The following is a 21,161-nucleotide window of genomic DNA, read 5'->3' as shown; positions in this document are numbered from 1 at the left end:
CCGATGCTGCTGTAAGTTGTTCAATCTGCTGTAATTACATGCACGTTATTTAAAAATCCTACAGTGGCCTTCATTTGGCTTACAAAGTTTTTTTTACCTTTAACTAGTGCGCAATAGGATATCAATTGCTCTTAACCCATGAAATCTAAAACTGAATCAATGATATAACCATATACTGAAATCCTCGAATCCTCGTGGTAATACTAAGATGATGAATCCAGGCTTATATGCTTTTACAATATGTTCCACACTGGCACTGAGCTTCTTAAGATGGAACTAGCTGCCACTGGGTGAAAACAAATTCACATACCTGGGTCTATCTTTCATATCTGACAAAGAAAGCATGAAGATGGTACCATCTAGGCAGGTGTGAAGAGCTGTTTAACAGGAAAGCCTAGCGATATCCCTGGCGATATCCAACCGAACCTACCAAATACGCGGGGAGGAGGAAACAGGCTGCTGAGAAGCATTCTAGCACTTCTTTCAACATCAAAACTGGAGAGTGACTCACAAAGCAGAGGAAGACACTCGCATGCCCAGATACAGATGACAGTTGAGGGCATTACACCACAGAGCTTTTGACTGCGAGCTGAGCAAGAGCAGATAGCTTGGCTTTTCATACTGAAGTACCCTTGTGTGTGAATTCCATATTTAATTACATGTAACACATAATAGTTCCAAAAGGGAACTTCTTCAAAACTGAGATAACAGCTATTCTCTTCATGGAAATGGTTGGACGATGATGATTCTGGGCACATGTATCCTACATTCCCCTTTAATTATGATCTTCAAATATGCAGTGGACAAAGGCTAGCCAGTTTTCTTCGAGGCATGTTCAAGATCCTATTAAAAAGGGAAATGTAAAGGGGGTGAAAGTGAAAGCAAGAAAAGAGAAAAACTGAGAGAGAGAAAGGGGGAGCAGGAAAGAAAGAGAGGGAGGCAAAGAGACACAGGAGAAGAAAATCAGATCTGTATAATTATAACTTTAAGTTGAACAAGACGACATTGTCTCTGTTCCAAAGAGTTAATGAGTTTTGGATAGCATGTGAAAACAGCTCTATCATGGAAATTGTCTTCTTTTGGGCATTTGTGGAGAATGAACTGGCCAGTAATGGTGAGAGTGTCACTGCATAGAGGAAAGTATATCCCCAAAAACTAATGGATATGTGGTAACATTTGAACTCTTGAACCAATGAAACTTATCTCTGATGAGAGACCACCAGTAAGAGCTGGGGCAGTCAGTAAATGAGTGTGGTCCATTCTGAGTATGTGGGTGGAATAAGATGCCAACCATGTATACCGTGATAATGGAACAGCAGGCAGCATGGTTTTTAAAATAATTCTCTGCTTGCTCCGGGTCAAAAGAGGGCTGGCGATTCTAAAAGGTGCTTATTCACTGCACCAAAAAAAGGCTTGAAATATTTGACTTTTTTAATAGACATCGACATGCTAAATAAATGACCCTCAGCTCGGCCTAAAATGAACCAGCAGGGCAGTGCATTCTTTACCCATTTTGTCACTGTGTCTGTGGTTGTGTTCAGTCTCATTAGAAGCTACTGCAGTAGGTGAAGTCAGTATTTACTGCCATGCTTTTCTCTTGCATTGAGAAACCAGGGAAGCGTTTCCCCAAGAAATTGTAACCTGAACATCTTGGCATCACTCTTTGGGACATGTCAGATTCTTGCCACGTGTCTCTACAGAACCCTGCCACTCTGTGGAACAGTGATGCTCCCGGAAATATGACCGATTTCAGAGAATTTGTCTCTGACTCATATTCTAGTAGGCTAGGACAGAGGTTTTCCCTTTTTTTTCTGCCCTATATCTGAGTAGGTGTTGCTATTAAAAAAACTGATCTATGCCCAGCATACAGAAAATCACACAACAGATCTAGGATCAGTGTTACATGACAGCTTTGACGCAGCTCTCTTGTTTTCTTGGTATCAGCATGAAGGGATTATTTAGCAAGGCAAAGCAGCTTTGAAATCCAACAGCTTGTCTCATTTCATTACACCAATTAAATAGAGATTTGTTTCTGCCAACATGGCCACTGCTATAGCTACCACCCATCCTCAGACCTGGGGGAGGAGAGAGAGCCACATCCTCTTCACCAAAGGCTGAAAAAGTGGGCAGTTTTCTAAAACACTGAATGACAGGCATGGACTGGCCTGTGGGAAGTTCAGTAATGTTCCTGGAGTCCATTTTAGCGTGCACTGGTCACTGTTTATCCCCCCCCCCTCAAAAAAATTGGCTTCTGCTGCTCTCGAGATATGGTTCAGACCAACTGACTAAAGTTTCAGATGCTTTAAACTTGTCTGAATTAGCATGCTTTCAGTCCACAAGATGTGCAAAACAGAGAAAGTACAGCCAGAATTTCATTACTTCATTTATCCACAAAGCAGGTACAGTACATATGCTTTACTAATGCAGAAAATATAGTTAAATGTATTGAACAAAAAGATGGTAAAAATGATTAAATTGGCAAGTCTAGGCCCCTCTAATTTACAGAAAACAGAAATAATTTCACACATGAGCACTTAAAGGATCTTGAATTGACCCGATGCCCTCTAGAAAAAAGAGCAATTTGTAAAGATTTTATATGGTTGAGCTTTATACTGTTTATAGTTCTTGGCTATTTATCACTAGGTTCAAGTTTCACTACCTATCACTAGCTTTATGAATTGTTGGATTGTTTATATAATCTGACGAAAAGAGATTTTTTCATGGCTTCATAGTACTCTTTCAGTTTAAGATGTGCCTCATTTTTATCCAATCAAGACTGTCGATTTAGTAATCAAGTACTTTATTCATTCAACCTCTATATCCTGGGTTCTGAAGCAAAGAATTTATGTTAGTATTGTATTTTAATTATTTACAGCTGAAATTATTTTAGCCTAAGAGTTGGACTCGATTGAAACCAGGAACCTGAACACACAACATCAAGTGCATCGTCTTGTTGGCGAGAATTCACTGGAAACACCCTTATCCTGACATTCCTGGCTCATTTTAAGCAGGTGCCAATTACTCTAACTCTTAAATAGGTTTTGCTTTTGCCAGATTTAGGCCTACCATTAAAAACCCAGGGATTTCCAGTTTCTTTAGTGCTTTATTTATTGTGAATAAGAAACAACCTATTCTGTAAAAAGCAGCAAAACCATTATCACCAGTTTATACTAGAGTAAACTCATGCAGTAATACCAAGTGTGGTTTTAAAAATCAATACAATAATTATTTACAGCAATAAAAGGTTTGACATTGGATTACTAACAGATTGTGGCCGTTGAATTTAATTCGTGCTCAGGGGACTTAATCATTATGTTATCGATGTTTGGCACATCTCAGCATCAGTCTCTTTTATCTTATTGTAAGTAATTGCGCTCTCTCTCTCTCTCTCTCTCTCTCTCTCTCTCTCTCTCTCTCTCTCTCTCTCTCTCTCTCTATCTCTCTCTCTCTCTCTCTCTCTCTCTCTCTCTCTCTCAATATCACACATGAGAAAGACCGAAACATCGTCACGAACTCACTTTCCATAGTCGCTGGGGGGCGTATTATACTCAGGAATGAGCTAAAATTCGGCCCACATTAAATTCTCCATTTATTTATTTATTTTTTAAAAACATTGTTTTCCTTTAATTTCAATGCTAATTCGTCTTATCCTCACCTCATTTTTCGTTTGTCGACAGTTGCTGAAATCTGACTACAGATCGTTGTTTTCACACGGGAAAGATTATGTTCAGTTTAATATGTAATTTAACACATAGATCACAGTTTGCTGTTCAGGCTCACAGCAGGGTCCAGGCAACCTGACAAGTGGCCCGGAAACCGGGTTCACCCACCATGCCCGTCCATTATAATTAAACAGGTCACCTCCACCCCATGTAGCCTATTAGCACGTACTGGACACATTGTGGGATTCCAGTGTATTTATAATTATCGTTGGGTATAAATGTGCAGCCGTGCGTTCCAAAGTACTACCCAAATGGATTCCCCACACGTCAAAGCGTCTGAATTTTATAAAAGATTCATTAGAGATCTATGCCCGGTCCAAACCTATGAAACATTTATCTCAGCCCCCCACTCCCCCCCCCCCCCCTCTCTCTTTCTCTCCCTCTCCGCTACCCCAAGCTAAAGCTTTACTCCACAGTGCGCGGCGATACTGCTTGTCGTCGTTCTTCCGCGCACTTTGTATTTGCATGGACAATTGGAACGACGGAATACTCGTGTTTCACCCGGACCGGCTGGATCTCGCTTGTCCTGTTTGGATTCCTCCTCGGCCGTAGTTGCCTTCTTGAAATCTGACATTTTCCCTCACTCCTGGGAAACTAATTGGGCTTGTGCTTCGCGTCGCCCGGTGTCTGCGAGGTGTGTCCCGGCCGTCTGATCTTTAGTTTGGATATTACTGCGTTCTTGCACCGCGCACAAATGACTGAGCGAGGACGTATCAACGGGAGACTTTGTTCTCCGTCGCGCGCCTTCAGGGCGACCGTTGGGTAAAGTTGAGATGGGAAGGATGGTCCCTGTGTAATCGCCCGCGCTCGGGATTTGCAATTATTTATTAATTGTCAAAGCGAAGCATTTGCTATCTCCTCGTGCGAGGACCATTAGCAGGAATTACTTATTCACGGGATTTATTAAAAAATCATGAAGACGTTTGTTGTTGAGGGTAAGTATCCAAATACGACCCTTTTCAAAAGTTTGCCTTTTGTATTTTCGTTAATCTTGTTTTACAAGCTCCTAAATTCGCGGTTAAAAGCCTGATTGTGTCCTGTACATCAGCAAATGTGTGAGCTGTAGTGTTAGAACGAAGAATTATGAATTTGAACCACTGCGGTGAATAATAGCTCGGTATCTAACCGGTTTGGGTAGCGCAACTACCCAAACCGGTTGTCCCTCCGTCTCTCTTGCACCTGGTCAAGTCTGGAAGCTTCGCTTGTTATGCGGTGTTGATTCGCGGTGCTCGCTGGTTTGATCGTCTCAGGTGCGGAACTCGCACCTTTTGCTTTTGCTCAGCAAGAAACACGACGAAGTGAGGAAGCAAGCTGCTCTATTTTGGCCGGTGACATACTCCTCCCAAGTCATTTTTTTTCCGCCTGCGAACAGATACTTGCGACCTTGGGCATTATCACAACTAGGCTAACGCACAGTGAAGTAGATTGTGCAATTGTATGTGTTAGTCGAGACGAACGACGGGTGTTTAAGGAGTGTCCATTAGTCTAGCCGAACTGGTAAACTACGTCGTATTATACGTGCAGGATAAAAAGTGTAGGACGCAACCCCCCCCCACCCAATATCAAGTTCCAGCCTTCAGTGAGTGTGAGACGTGAAACTTGGCATCATGCCTGTTTTATCCCCATCCTTCTTCAGCGCTGTCTAAGAATCGTGGGTCATTTTTCATTTTATCTAGACAAAACGGGGGGTTCAGCAACGCAGCTGTAACATGTAATCTGTAACATTTTATCCATCGTAATACTATCCACCTTTCCCCAAATGTTTTCAGGGAAACAGGTGAGACATTAACAAGACACTGTTAACCTTTACTGCAATGCTCTCCCACGTCCTTGCTCAGATCTGCAATAAGCAATAGCCAGTATCTGTTTGTAAATTCTAGTAGCTGGTTGTAAATTCTTGTAATTATTGTAAATTTGAGCTTGTAAAAGACTTAGTAAAACATGCATACGTACATTACACGCACACACACACACACACACACACAAAATATGAGGGATGGGAGCCTTGAAAGACTGTGCTCCACCCACGTAACATGACAGCAGCATAAGCTCCACCATGCTGAGTATGTCTCCACAGAATGTAAGGCGAATGCTACAACCCCAAGTGTCCGATGCCAGGTCTTTCAAACAAACACGGCACTCCTTCCTTTCATTTGGAGAAGATGGCTGGCGAGTGCGCGTGCTTGCGTGGAGCAGGTGAGGGACAGGTTGTGCACGCAGCACCTTATGAGGCCGGGGGACTGGATCCTGACAAAGGCAGAGGAAGGAAACAGTATCCCTACAGGGTCGGACCTACAGCCGGTTCGCACCTCTTTCCGTACTCCTGCAACACTCCTGAGCTACGCTTGTTTAGTTTGAAAAATGCTTAATGCTTTTTGTCTATTTGTGGGCGGTGGGGGGGGGGGGGGGGGGGGATTGATAAAGAGACAAACTGCAAGGGTGTTCAATGCTTGAACTCTCTGGGACCCCCCTCACCCCCCACTAGGGAGAGATATTTTGTAGATCTGTGGTGCTGTGGGTTTTAGTCTTAAGAGCTGAAGAGCAAGGCAGTGGAAGTGTTGATTGGCAGGGTTACAAGGTTTGTCAGAGCTCCTCTCTGGTGATGTTGGAGCTCCTCCTAACGAGCTCTTGTCGGCTCACCTCACTGAATCATGTTAACAGACATGTTTATTTTCCAGTAATAATGGATTTTGCAGGGTGATATTTTGATATCGATTTGAGTTCCTTTCAGCTTGATGTTTTTATGTTAGCTTCATATACATTTTGGTTAACCCATTTTTAAAACTATGCAGGGAATATAACAGAGAAACTGGTATTTCCATTGTATTTGAATATATTGAGCAATTTTTAATGTCTGTTTTATTTTACACTTCATATTTCTTCATTATGATATTCCATAATAAGTCCTCTCAGCTCCTCCCAGTGAAACCACAAGGCTTCCAAGGCGTTGTCCCTGTAGTTCCCACTGAGATGACATGGTGACATGTCTATCGCTGAAGATCACAAATCATTGTGATATATGCCCCAGAAGCCCACTCATTATTTACTCCTCAAATAATGGGTATAATGTGAATGCATATCATAGAGAGAAGGGAGGGAGGGAGAGAGAGAGAGAGAGTACTCACACTTAGTCAATAATAAGCTCATTTTTGCTGTGTGTGTGTGTGTGTGTGTGTGTGTGTGTTTGTGTGTGTGTGTGTGTGTGTGTGTGTGTGTGTGTGTGTGTGTGTGTGTGTGTGGGTGTGTGTGTGAGAGAGAGAATGAGTCATTGGGGAGACGGTTTCATCTGTTACTGCAGGTGTGAATTAGATGATGCCAGAATCCTCTTGTTTTTGCACATGGAATACTGAAGGATTTGAATGGGCTTTCGTGTGCACATCCAGCTTGTGTCCACTGTGTTCTTTGATATTATTCCTGTTCAAATGACAAAGCTTCCATACTTACAGTACCAGATAAGCATCACAGATTTATCTGTCATTGCTAATTAAAAATTTAAGTGCTAAGCATCTCATGGAACTTGATTGTAACTCACTCAATCACTCGCTCAATCACTCACTCACTCACAGTTAGCAAATACAAAATTCTCCACAAGGTGGTGGTGTCATAGTGTACATAGTGACACTGTGTGTCCTTGTTCAGTTGTATTTTGATCAAGATTTGAATATTTCCATACTCATATTCACATGTATGACATTACACATTCTAAGCACTTTGTGTTAGGCACCTATTACAATTATACACTAATTTAATTGCATCACTCAAGCCCTGAGCACACTGTATTTTCTAACTATGCAATCATAATGTTACTTATGTCTGTTCTGCCTGTGGATGCTTTGTTAAATTACATTAATGTGCTAATGCACTTCTGAGTGCTACGTGACACCTAGGCCTAATTAATATGTTATAATGAGCTCTTCATGTTTGTGTAACTATGCAGGTCATGTGGTAGCCATTAACTACATTTATAGCTATGATCCACTATTTTTAACTATTGAGGACATTGTTCTCTTTCATATGGTTTAGATGCTAATGCAATTTATTTCCAATGGACTAAAATGCGTATGCACAAATGTACTTTCTTACAGCACAGTGTCTTATGACTGTCATGGTCTTAATTATCCCACATATGACTGGATTGGAGGATTAGTTAATGCTACTTCATGATCTAGTCATTGATACTAGGATCTTATGTGCATAAATAAATAAATAAATAAAAAAGTACAGCTGCTGAGTTAATTGTGGGTTATTCACTCAGGTAAAGTTTATGCAACATGCCTGTGCTCAGCAAAATCTGACGCACATTTCAAGTTCTTGCCTCTGGCATTTTAAAATGGACATACTAGCCAAATCATCTCTTGTCTTCTGAAACATCCAGTTTATGAAGTTTGTTGAATTTATCTAAGAGGTCATATTTAACTCTAAACTTTCGAGCTCAGTTTTTGTGCTTCAGTTTACTTAGCATTTCTAGAGCTTTCACCACAAATTGCATAAAAAATGAAAGCCTCCTTTAATGTTAACCTAAATGTTTATGATAATCTGGATTGCAACAAATATTTATCTGAAACGCTAAATTAGCCAAATTAGAATTTTCCTGATAACCTTTAGTGTGCAATGTGCATATTTGGATAAAATACATATTTTGAAATATTGCAATGCCATTGGTTTAATGTTTTAGGATTTTATATTTTATATTTATAAATAACGTGCCATCTGTCAGTTTATCTACCATGGACGAGACATATTAGGAATAAAAGTGGCATAAATAGGTAGCGTGTACTTAAAATTAGGTTGGCTGGTTGTTACTTTAAAAGACCCATTCATAAATGAAAGATTGCCGATTAAAGTGCTAATTGAAGAGGACTGACTGGGATTGTAGGGGACACAGTCACCGCATGAGTCTAGACCACACTACTGACACTGAATTTTGTGGATTGTTGCCTTTTTAAAGAAATCACCTCTGGTAAAACAATCTTTCGAGTGTGCTAAAATGTACTAATCCCATTGTATGCCAAAAGAATAGTAGGATTATATAAATGTTGTCAACCAAGCTCAATACATGAAGAAGTAACATCTAACAACATGTAAAATATATATATATATATGGACCATGAAGTGCTAGCAATCGTTCCTCATCAGTAGCACTTTAATTTTGACAGGCTCATTCTGTGTTCATGAAACATGCCCATAAGGCCTCAGTTCCCATTTAGATTCTGTTTACAGTCTTGCCATTCTCAGAAAGACCCTCCGTTAAATCTGCACACATGCGTTGCTGCAAAGCAGTGGGAGCATGTTTAGACATGTGCTGATTTTGAGACTTTCTTCACATAGATTCAAGAAGATGATGGCAGCTCTTACAAAGAAATTGTGGGCCTGGTATCTGGGAAGTTACGTGTCGAACCGCAGCCGAGGGTGACTGTTCTTCTGGGTGTCACACAGTACCCTATACAAACCTGCTGACTGATAGCCTATGGGAGATAGAGAGGCAGTTGGGTCTTTAAGGTCCAGAAACAACAAAACAGAACCATGCATCAAGATGCAATCACAGATGTGTCTAGGCTAGTGCTTTATGGGGTCACAAAAGCGCATATTTTACATTATTTTAGATCAGTCAAATAAATCAACAAGAACTGTGTTGTGAACAAGAGCAGGGTCTCATCCTTAAAACCTAATGAGGCGTTTGATCCAGAAAAAAAAGCTCTCATCATTGTGGCATAACCTGACAATCTATTGTTAGAAAAAAAGGAATAGACTCAAAATTAGAACAGAAAATAGTATCATTCTTGTTACAGCTTAGAGGCCAAGCTTCAATACATGCAAAACAGTGTTTGAAAGTGTTACACAATATAAAGGGATTTAGTTGTGTCCTTTAAAACAATGTGGTAACCCGTTAAGGGAAAGTGGAGGCCATGCAAGACAGTGGCTGGGAAAGATGTGGACTGAACCTCCTGGAAGACGTCAGGGCAGGACACTCTAAAGTGAGTTCTGGTCAGTAATTCCCAACATGCTCTCTGAACTCTTTAATCATTTGTAAAATCTCAACAGAAACCCTAACAGCCCTTCTAACAGAAATGATAAAACTAGAAAAGTCTGTGTGGAATTTGCTCCAGTAAGTTATACCACAATGCACATAACCAATAGGGTACACTTTGTCTGTGGACCCCCAAACCTTACAAGACTGATGTAAGGTACTTGCATGCACACACTCACACACACACACACACACACACACACACACACACACATACTTGCATGCATGCACACACACACACACACACATACACACACACACACACACACACACACACACACACACACACACACCCTGCTCAATCCATCGCCACAATGCCAAGAGAAGGCTCCTGCTTTCGAATCCTCTAGGCATAAATCTTTAAGCTAATGACCTAATCTTTCCTACTCTTTCAAGCTGGGATGGCTAGCCTTTGTTCCCACAGAAACTAATTGATGTTTGTTCAGGCTCCCTTTCTCCTGTCATGCCGCGTGGACACCAACGCAACAGCTAACAATCACTGTTCAAGACAAGATGAGGGCCGCTATCTGCTATGAACCTTTTCTCAATTCATTTGAGGTAGGAAAGGTCTGGGGAGAGGACCACAGCACATTGGGGCAGCTAATGGCGGCTGAATACAGCAAATGATGGATGGTCTGGTAAATAGTTAATTAGACAGAGCAGAGGAGGATCTTAAATTAGGTGCAAGACCAGAGACTCTGTCAGGACCATAAGTCAGTGTCTTGCCCTCATTTTTTCTCTCTCACTCTGCCTTTCCTCTTCTCTTCATTCATCTTTTTCTCTCAATATGTCTTTGTCTTTCTCCTCATCCATCTGTGGCTCATGTGGTTGTGCGCTTGTTCTTTGTTTCTCTCTTTCACGCTCACACTCTCTCTCTCTTTAGTAGTAATACAACAGAACCATTAGTGCTTCTCTGCACCAGTTTCACTCAGAGAAATTAGATCATTTGAAGTTTGAAAGCCAGCAGGTCTGAGCTCAGACATAATTCACTAGTGGAGCCATCAGATCTTCTGTAAGTATGGGTTGGATAAAAATGCAACATTTCAGTTATTGCAAGTGGAGTGTGTTTCATAATATATAAAACCACATGGGTGAACCCTTTGGCATGGTTAAAGTCTGGGCTGCTGTACCTCATCAAAACAAATGTTTCTTGGATCATGTGAAAACCATGATGAATCAAACACCCACAGAACACTCATCTGAAATGTCTGAGATTGGTAAGGACACTCAGCACAGAATAATAAAAAACAACTTGTGATTTGTCAGAGGGATAATCTGCATATTGCAAGGTTCTGAGATAACAATATTGCAAATGTCAACTCTGCAATAAGGATTAACAAATGATGTATTTTGCAGACTTAGTTGCATGTTTACACTGTTTGACCTTTCCTTCTCCCTACATAGGAACACAATACAATGAAACATGCCTAACCAAGCCAGGCAACAGGTCAGAAAACTACATTCCTTGGGTCTCCACATAGGGGGTATGTTGAAAATTGGTGACCCATGACTTGACAGGGCTTTGTGTTGCCTGTTTTGAAGGTGACTCCTTTCGAATCCTCTAGGCATAAATCTTTAACCCATGTGTTGTGGTTCCACTCACCCCATTCAATAATAAATTACAGCTATCAATCTGAATCACATGGAAGCAAACAAAATGTCACTGTCAAACACAGTATCACTGTTTATCAGGGCAGTAATGGCCACACAGTGAATATTCAGATTTTGTCTGAGGTATAACCTAGCAGATTTCTTAAATGGAGGACAATATAGCTACAGATAAGCCAGCACAGTACACAGAGTTTGAAATCACTGCTTATCAGACATCAATTCCATTTGTTCTTTATGCTGTAGGTTGGTATGTTATCTGATCTTGGTGAAGAAGGCCAATGTTTCTGTCAAATCCTTGGTAAAACAATCGTTGCTGTCTGTTAAGCTGGCAAGTAGCAAAGCACAGGCGATATTTCCAGTCTGCTCTCCACACCATCCTTTTCTGTGTGCAGACTCACTAATTGTTTCTCCCTCCGGTGTGGCCTTGGCCCCATGGTTGATAATGTGTGTTCCTCTCCACATACACCAGAGTGTAACTGCTCGATCGTCTCGCCCGATCTGCTTAGCGCGCCCCTGGCGTTCATTCCCAATGCGTAAAACCACGCTGCTGGCATTGCTAATGAACAGCAGGAGACGGGTCCCATGGAGACAAACGCATGCAATGCAGCACATAAGCTGCACCAGAGACAAGACTTGGGAAAAGTGGCGAGAATGAAAGCAGAAGTCATGGAGATTAGTGTCCAGTAGTGATTTACACTGAAGTTAAACTTTAATTGTTTGTTTTCTTTTTTATATATATATGTGTCTGAAAGAAACTTATACAGAGTGTTGGTCACTTAATTATTAGTATGGATTAGTATGGATTGGAAGAACAAACAAATGCTTATTCCATTTAGTGTGTGTCATTGATTTGCCCCTATGGTAGAGAGGGAAAAATGAAATAACTCATCCTGTGAGACTTGTGTATCATTTTCAGGAGACAAAAAATAATTTCGAATCCTGTGGGTCTTGGTTTGAATTAGGCAGTGAACATTAGAGTGGGGAGGTTGAACAGCAAAAGGGCTATTTGGACAGTCACCGGGTCGCCTAGAACAAATGTATGCTGTATACTACAAGTGTTCTTTTGAAAGTGATAAGCACAATAAGATATTATTTAGCAGTGCCTAAGTGTCTGAATTCTGTCATCCGCCAGCAGTAACACTTGGGACCTTGATGGGATCTTTGCTATGGATTGTTTCATATACTGTATGTCAAGTGAGTAATAATATCGCTCATGTGAATCGCTCATATGCATCGCTCGTGTGAATCACTCATTGCTCGTGTGAAATGTTGTGCGGTTTGCCCGTGTGTTTGCAACGGCATCAGTCCACACATTAACGCAAGCGCGGTGAGTGGTGGAAGAGAGAGCTGCAGACAGCCCATCTGCACAGGCAGCCTTCGAGGACGTTTTGGTAAAGCCATTTCTCAGCCATTCGGTGTCAAGATTTCATCGCTCCAACAAGATAAATAGCTTATGCTCCTGACAAAGAGAGGAATGGTGGGTGGGAGGAAGAGAGAGAGAGAGAGAGAGAGAGAGAGGGAGTGTGAGAAATGGAGGGGGGAATATGATTAAATCAAAAGGGGCCCAATTACATCTTATCATTAAGCCAAGGTTGTTATATCAACCATATGCTAAATGGTGAATTGCATGTTTTACTCCTTTATCCACCACCTCCTGATCTCCCTCTCTCTCTCTCTCTCTCTCTCTCTCTCTCTCTCTCTCTCTCTCTCTCTCTCTCACACACATACACACACGCGCGCACACACAAAATATGCAGACACAAGAGCTTTCTAATATCTGTGGAGGAAATCATGGCAGAGTCTCGCAGCAATGAAAAGATTATATTCATCTGAAGTAGTCAGTATTTTACAAAGTGCCAGTGGGGTCCAACAGCTGGGTGGAGTCTGCCCCTGCCCTCATGCCCAGGAGAGAGAAGGCAGAGAGGAGACTGAGAAGGGAAGGACAGACTTAGGGGTGATATTACAATTCAGGAATCATGAGTGTACTCCCAAACCTTATCTACAGGGTAAGGTGTGTGTGTGTGTGTGTGTGTGTGTGTGTGTGTGTGTGTGTGTGTATGTTGTGTGTTGTGTCCATGTCTGCGATCCACAATGTAGATGCTAACTATCATATAGATATCAAAACAAAAAAAATTAAATGTGACCACAGTCCTCCTGACAGAATATCCATTATGATGAAATTTATAATCTCCTAGGCCACCATTAGGGGTTGCGTGGTGGAGGTGAGGTGTGCCTGAGTGAGCGTGTGTGTGTGTGTGTGTGTGTGTGTGTGTTTGCATATGGCAAGAGGACACAGGAGGTTAGACATGCTACAATCAGCTCCTGGCAGTCCCTGAAACTCTGAAACATGTGCAGTGGTGTGGATTTTCCACCTCCGGATGACATGCTTTGTCCGCATGGCATGGAAACACAGTAAAATGCTCTCTCAGCATGCAGCAGGGCCCACATTCTCAATTGTACAGCCCCTGCCATCTAAGACAGGCCATGATCCTTCTGCTCAGAATAATTCACCTTCTCTACCATGAATCCAGCAGGTAAAGTCATATGCCAGCGGTCTTCAATTAGTTTAAATGCTAACCCATATCAAATTATCAACTAAAATTTATTGCAAAAGTGGCTGTGTGAACAGGTGAAAGGGCTATTTTCATTATTACAGTTTTTTAAGATTTCCTTGAGATCAGGTTCCTACTGCAGAGACAGTGAAATGGAAATGGAAATTGTTAGCATATCACCATGTGCCTTATGTGTACTGTCCGGTATTGAATGGGCTTACTGGACGACACCAAGCAGGCTGGTGAAGGTAGGAGGCGCTTGGCTCATCGTTTAGTTGACATGTTGGACCATCATGTTGGGAGGCTTGGGAGATCGCCAGTTGGCCTGCCTTCCTGCAAACCTGTCTGTGCTTCTGGACAGGTATGAGGCAGGCCTGCCCTAGGTGGGAACTCTGGGTAGCCTGAAGTAGCGACTCTCTCCAACCTCATTACCTGCCAACTCCCACGAGACTCCCACCATGAAGCCAAAGGGGGATGAGCCTGGCACGCCTAGCTAGCCACACCATAATCACAGAGGGAAGAAGATCCAGCCTGAGCCTCCTCCCAGGCCAGAGTCTCCTTCCTCCATGCCCGATTCTCCTTGTGCCTGGAACAGGGAGGCCCTCCTGGGGGGAGGATCCTGGGTTGGGTCCTCCCAGGGGGCCAAACTGCCCCCTTTAGATCACCACCTGGTTGGCTCAGAGAGGTGTTTATCTGGCTCGCTCGCTTTCCACCTCCAGGTGTGAGCTCCAAGGGTACAACTGGCGCACCTGTTGCACCTTGCACCCTTTCATACTCTGCTCACCACAGGGCGCTGTTTCCACAGTGGCAGCCTCCACCGTGTCATGTGCACCCTATCTGCCAGAGGTGCATCCTCATGCCTTGCTTGCCAGAAGAATCTCTTCCCATGGGCACAGCCCCGACTTCATACCGCGTGCCCTGGCCACCAGAGGGCGCTCTGCCTCCGGGAACAGCCCCCACAGTGTTCTGCTTACCCTGCTCACTCTTCCCACAGAGAATGAGGATACGCTTCCTCAGGGTGCTGCATCTGCTGCATCCTATCATCAAGATGGCACTGCCCTAGGGATGCTTTGTTTGCGTGAGGCCTCGTCCCTGCCACGCCCCATGCCCAGGATGGTACCTCCTCTGGCTCCGAGGACTGCAGTACCTGAGTCCTGCTTCAGGGAGCCTGACCATCACCACCTCTCAGTCCACCAAAAGACTCCTTTCCCTTTTCTTGCTCGGTTTGCTATCTTGTCCCAGTCACTGTTTTTATCCCTTGCCAGTCATGGTCACCCCGTTTGTCTGTCCCAGGGTCTGCCTTTGTGTCCCGTCCTACCCCAGATTGTGCTTTAATTCTGGTCTCTGTCGTTGTCCCAATTGCCCTGTCTCCTGTCCAGTCTGTTACCCAGCATCCCATCCAATCCACCCCCCCCCGCAGCAGGACCACAGGTCCGTTCCTGCCAGTGCTTCAGTTCCAAGCCAAGTGCCCTGTGCAGTCGGTCCTTTATCCATGATGACAGTGCAAGGTTTGGCTCCCACTCCCCACTCTGTGGGAGATCTCCTCTTTTGGCTCCTGGCCCGCCTAACCTACGATCCGCAGCCCATCCAGCTAGCACATCGGGAGCCGTGCTTTTGGGAGGCATATTGTGATGGCCCCCCTCCTCTACTCTCTCGTCCACATGGTGATGCTCACCACATGGCTTTTTGTTTTTCTTCTGTGTTTGCATGTCACTATGTGTATTGTGTTTGCTTTCCTCACATCCTGCCACACCCCCTTGTTAGCAGTGTTCCCTGCTCTATCTGGGCCTTGCTCTTCCCTTAATCAGTGTGTGTGTGTGTGTGTGTGTGTGTGTGTGTGTGTGTGTGCCACACCAGTGTCACATCACCTATAGAACAAAAGGTTTAAACAGGCATGTCACAGTTAAAGCAGAGCCAGTTGCACACAAGAAATAAGCTTTTAGAAAGGGCCTGAGTGAAAACAGGAGTAGGAGCCCATCAGAGGTGGCAGCAGTATGTTTCTCACATAGTGGTTTTTGTCTTCAGACATTCTCTTCATGTTTTCATGACATGGACATTAATTTCACCTCTGTGGCAGAAAATGAAATGTGGCCTTGGAATTGCAGCTTGTGTTTACTTGTGTGTTCTGGTTGGGAAATACATTATTCCAACAGTCAGTGCCACACAGTCCGAGTGCCATGCCCAATGCCATGCTTCATGTACCATCGGGAAGTGAAAAACTCCCACCCGCAGCGGTGAAAGCAGAGAGTGCTCAGGTAGCAGGTAGTTATTTAATTCAAAACTAGCGGTGAACAGACAGGGTTTCTGCAAAAGTATCCAATGTTGGGCCCCTCTCTCTGTGGACAAACATGTTAATGCTCAGAGGAAGCACGACTTGCCTTTGGGCTTGGCTCGACACTGCTGATACTGGCCACAATCCTCTAAGGTGTCATTCCTACTGGCATTAAAATGTGGCCTTGTTGTAAAGCACTGTCGTGTGTTGAGAGCTTATAGGCTGTAGCAGCAAGTTGAGTCTCATTTTGCCCTCGCCCATGGTCTCAAACAGCTGAGATTTGCAGAGGAACCGGAAATGAATATTTGAGCAGTTCTGGCTCATTGAAGTGGCAGGTCATGTCTTTTCAGTGGCATTTGCTCTGAGAGGCTTTAACAGATTGGTTTTCGCACCTATTGCTGCAAGTGCTTCACACCACATTTTTCAAAGGTGTTGCATGGACAAGAAGCTCTGAAACTGGAGCCAAGAGTGCACCTGGTCCTTCACAACACACACACACACACACACACACACACACACACACACACACACACACACACACACACACACACGTGCGATTGCACATATGCATGCTTACAGGAACACCACCCCAAACACATACACATACCCACAAACACAAGCCATACTTGCCAACTATCATAAATCTCACCTGCTCTGTTCTGTCTCACAAACAAGTTGTGTGTGTGTATGTGTGTGTGTGTGTGTGTGTGTGTGTGTGTGTGTAAGAGAGAAAGAGAGTGTATGAGGGGAAAAAAAACATTTGGAAGAGATTTGGCAGAAGAAATATAGATGGTAAGTGAAGCAAAGGGGAAAAGTACATTGAGAAGGAGAAAGAGAGATAGATGGAGAGATGAAAAGAGATAAAAAAGTAATGATGTAAACACTAAGAGGAACACCCACTGCCTTGAGTCTGGGCGGCTCTGTTCATCAACACATTTTCATTCTAGGCTTCCCCACCTCCCCTTCACATCTCACACGCTTTAGCTCTGTGCATCCGTGAAGGTGCAGGGCAGCATTTTGCTTGTCACAGAAAACCAATCAAATTCCCATACATGTAGGAATACAATAATGGAGCACTGCAATGTTTGAATATTCTTTTGTTATCTAGACTGTTATTTTTAGTTTTAGTTTTAGTTTGTCACATAAGGTTTAGCATACCTGTGCTCATCCCATTTGATTTTTTTCAGTTGCTTACTAGTTGACCTAAACCTCGTAAAATCAAAGCTATTAGCCAGGCTGCACAAGTCTCTGTTCGAATCTCTGTTTTTATCACTTCTTCCAAAAAATAAAAACCCTATTCTGAACTATTTTTTATTGTTATTATCATTGTTTCTAATTTTTAATGACTCACATTAAAACCGTCGGAGAAGCACACAGGTATGCAAACCATAGAAGGCTCATTATTATAGTCATCGACTTGGTTTCCAGGCAAAATCGCCTGGAGAAGAAACAAACCCACAGCTAGGGACTCATAGCAGGACAAAGCTTGAAGTGGAAGCCAGTCATTTTCTTCCAGCACAACTAACAGTCACAGGGATGTCAGTCCTCCCACATAATGGTGAGGACACCCATTCTGCAGTAAGACTGTACTGTGTGTCAGTGTGGGACTCGAGATAGCTTCGCTTTGACAAGATTCGTGCAAGATTCTTGCAGCGCTAAGAATATGTTCTTAGCTCGGTCAGTGAAAATGCACTATTGCGCAGCAAACAGGAGTCCAATTAAGCAAAGTAGTCCTGTTTTTATTTACTCTGTCATGATAGAATGTGTCTCTGTGTCAATTTTCATAATTACCCACACTTCCAGCTGTGGCTTGGACATCGGTCGTGGGCAGTAGAGAACGGATTTGCTCCGTCTCTTCAGTTTTCTTGGCATTTTTCTTCAGGTAAGGATTCTCTCAATATGGAAAGATTGAGCTGAGTCATCACTAAGGGACTTGTGAAAACCTCCTGTCACTGCAGTGTATTATACTGTCCTTTTCTAATTTGCCACCAACAAGTTACAAATATATTTGTGCTAGAGCAGACAGTTTAGCTCATGTTATCTGTCCATCCGCCATTCTCTTCTGACAGCACGGAGTGGAAGATCAATCTTTTCCTTTTGGACTAACTGAGGCAATCACACAAAGCTCTAATGCTTTTACACAGACAGCAGCTTCAAGGCATGTGGTGTCTCTTGCAGGTCAAGAGCCAGCTAATTAACTGGTGATTAAACCCTCAGTATGGTGATTTAGTGGTTAAGGGCACTTCAGAAAGAACAAGCACCATATGCTGGCCTCTGATAGGGCGGTTTTCCTATTCCAGTGGGTGTGTTGTGGTCCTGCTTTTGTGTATATCACTGTGTTACAGTAACTTTGTCTTTACTTATTTATTGATGCCTTTGCATTTTTAAAGCAGATGTTCTTTCAAGTGTTTCCTTATTGCTAACAACAAACCTAAAAGGTTTGCAGATAAGGGAAACATCTAATTTACCATGCAAATTTCTGCATGTTTCTTAACGATACTATATATATTCTGATTTATATATCAGAAGTCTTGATAAGAGTTAAGCTGATAAGAGTTAGCACAGCAATCTGCAGTGATCAGCAAATAGATCAGAGAAGATAGGATTAAAAAACAGAGGGAAAGATACACAGAGAGAGGGAGAGGTAGGGAGAACTGAATGTCATGAGTTTGATCAAAGGGTTAGTTTTATGAATATGCATGGCACACACGTCACAGTCCGTGGTGTTGACACTGGCCTGTTTTCTGGGCAGATCTGGAAGCTTTGCTCTTGTTTTATTTTTCTCATCTCTCGCACATATTACATCAGGATTACCATCACATCCCTGGAGAACAGACAGGCTCTCACTGTCTGCTTAAACACACGTATGCCTCCACACCGTGTTACCTGTGATGGAAACCGAAACACCGACAGACAGGTGTAGGGAGACAGGTGGGCAGCGCAGGAGACGTACACGTCTGTCATATGGAGGAGCTAATGGTCAAAATAACCAGGTGAGGAGAATACTCTGAATGGGGGATAAAGAGGAGAGGAGAGTGGAACATTTTTTTCTGTTTGGCGGGTGGCAAAATCTTTGCTGAATGATGATCATGGGGAGAAAAACCAGGTATTCTTTGGCCAGTTTGACTCAATCTTCAATCGCACATTAAAACATAGCAGTGGATCGCGTTTAGCTTCACATTCATTGCAAGATGCCAGACGATATTAAAATTCACTAAAAAATGAAACATGATTAAAAATATAAAGAAGGAAAAACAGATACAGGGAGAAAAAGATAGATAGAGGGAGAATACCACAGAAAAACCTTTTCACTAAAACACTACAATATACACTCACCAGCCATTATTTAAAGAAACACTACTTTTATGTTCACTGGATATTTTTCCAACCCAGAAGCAAAATGAACCTATCTAAAACCCTCAGCATCGCTGCTGTGCTCCATACACCTGTCCTGGCTCAACACCGATTCAACGCATATACCAGCACTGCTATGTCAGTGTCTCTGCTGTGTTGAGAATGGTTCACCACTCAAATAACATCCTATCAGTAGTGGTTCTGTGGTCGGAAAGTGGACAGTATCAAATGGACTTGAGGGTGGATGACAAACTCCATGGGAACAAAGGGTTCAAAACCAACGGCGCGTAAGTCACATTTCATATTGCCAATGTTCTGCAGCCCACTGTCGGTCGGTAATATGGCTATATGTTATCGATTAATTGTTAATTTTTATTAGTTATTAAATGTCATTAAATGTCATTCAGTTAATGATACTTGCTGTCATATTTTTAAGTGGCTGGGTTGCTAAATTTGGTAGCCAAATTAAAAACAAACATTAAGTGAACTAATTTGATGTAAGGATTAATGTGATACAAACGAGGAGGCGTAACAGAACCAGAAACCAAAGTGAAACCAAAACAAAAGCACATGTGTGGGAACCACAATGCCAGGGCAAGGGTGAGCGTAAGATACACAACGGCAACTGGTCATTTTTTGTTTTGGCTGGGTAAAGTTGGTGAAATGTTGCTTATGTCCCTTTTCTCTAAGACCTTGGTATGGGTTTCAGTCTGTAATTTTACGCATAAAAATGCCACCATTGATTTACCTATTAGAGAGGTCAGTGAGGATTTCTAATAAAGTGCGTGGTATATTTCAGCCTTGTAAGACCCACTCCTCTCCCGAGCAAGTAATGTACGAACCTCACTACTCACTACAATCAACTTCAATGAAAATGTTGACATCTATGAAAACTAAGCAAGTTTGGGAAAATGTACCAATGGAGCAATCTAAAACCAGTAGACTGTGAGGATTGAAACATATGGACAAGACATTTTCAACCACCTTACAGTAAAGTCCAATTAGATGTTAACTGAGCAGGAGATTAAAAAGAAAACAGAGGAGCAAGAAGCGACGCATGGCTGCTGTTTAACCCGGCATTATTTAATGAAAATTCATTATTATTTAATAACAGTAATTTGGCCTTAGTGTACTTAGTTAAACACACCTGGTCTCATTGTCTCACTGTGAACTCAGGGATCAAACTCTGACTAATCCAGCCCAGCAATCTCACCCCTGCACTCTGGATGTAAACCACATCAAAGCAAGATCACGATCCAAGTCTTAGAGACACAAAGTATGCAAATTTATGTTGAGTACAGATCAAAAATAATTATTAAATTTCCAAAACCTGTCCTTAAATTTTAACTAGCTGATGAGCGAACTGAATATAAAAGCATACCAAAAATCCCAGAACCTATTGAGACGATTCCAATTCCAAATAGGCTAAAGATATTTGAGTCCGTATTTGAACTAATTCTCCTTTATGGCAGCCAACTGTGGAGCTGCTTACCATTCGAGAATTTGGCAAATTGAACAAACAGCCAGTTGAGACCTTGCGCACACAGCTTGAAAGCATATTTTAAAAATGCCTAAACAATAAAGAATCAGGCAATATTTGTCAGTTAACTGATAAAGAAGTG

At 42.6% G+C, this 21,161-nt stretch overlaps 1 protein-coding gene across 1 annotated transcript in view; it reads left to right on the top strand.

The window, feature by feature from the left end:
- The first annotated feature begins 4,146 nt into the window (after window positions 1–4,146).
- The window catches only part of rtn4r (reticulon 4 receptor), a 49,702-nt gene continuing 32,687 nt past the window's right edge, over window positions 4,147–21,161 (top strand). The window contains exon 1 of the mRNA XM_027010601.2: window positions 4,147–4,657. Within this exon, the coding sequence (XP_026866402.1) occupies window positions 4,636–4,657 (22 nt within the window). The 5' untranslated portion in view covers window positions 4,147–4,635. The remainder of the gene's footprint in view (window positions 4,658–21,161) is intronic.

This window comes from Electrophorus electricus, chromosome 9 (assembly GCF_013358815.1).
Source record: "Electrophorus electricus isolate fEleEle1 chromosome 9, fEleEle1.pri, whole genome shotgun sequence".
In the NCBI taxonomy this organism is placed as follows: Eukaryota; Metazoa; Chordata; class Actinopteri; order Gymnotiformes; family Gymnotidae; genus Electrophorus; species Electrophorus electricus.
This window is presented reverse-complemented; position numbering and strand designations above follow the sequence as displayed.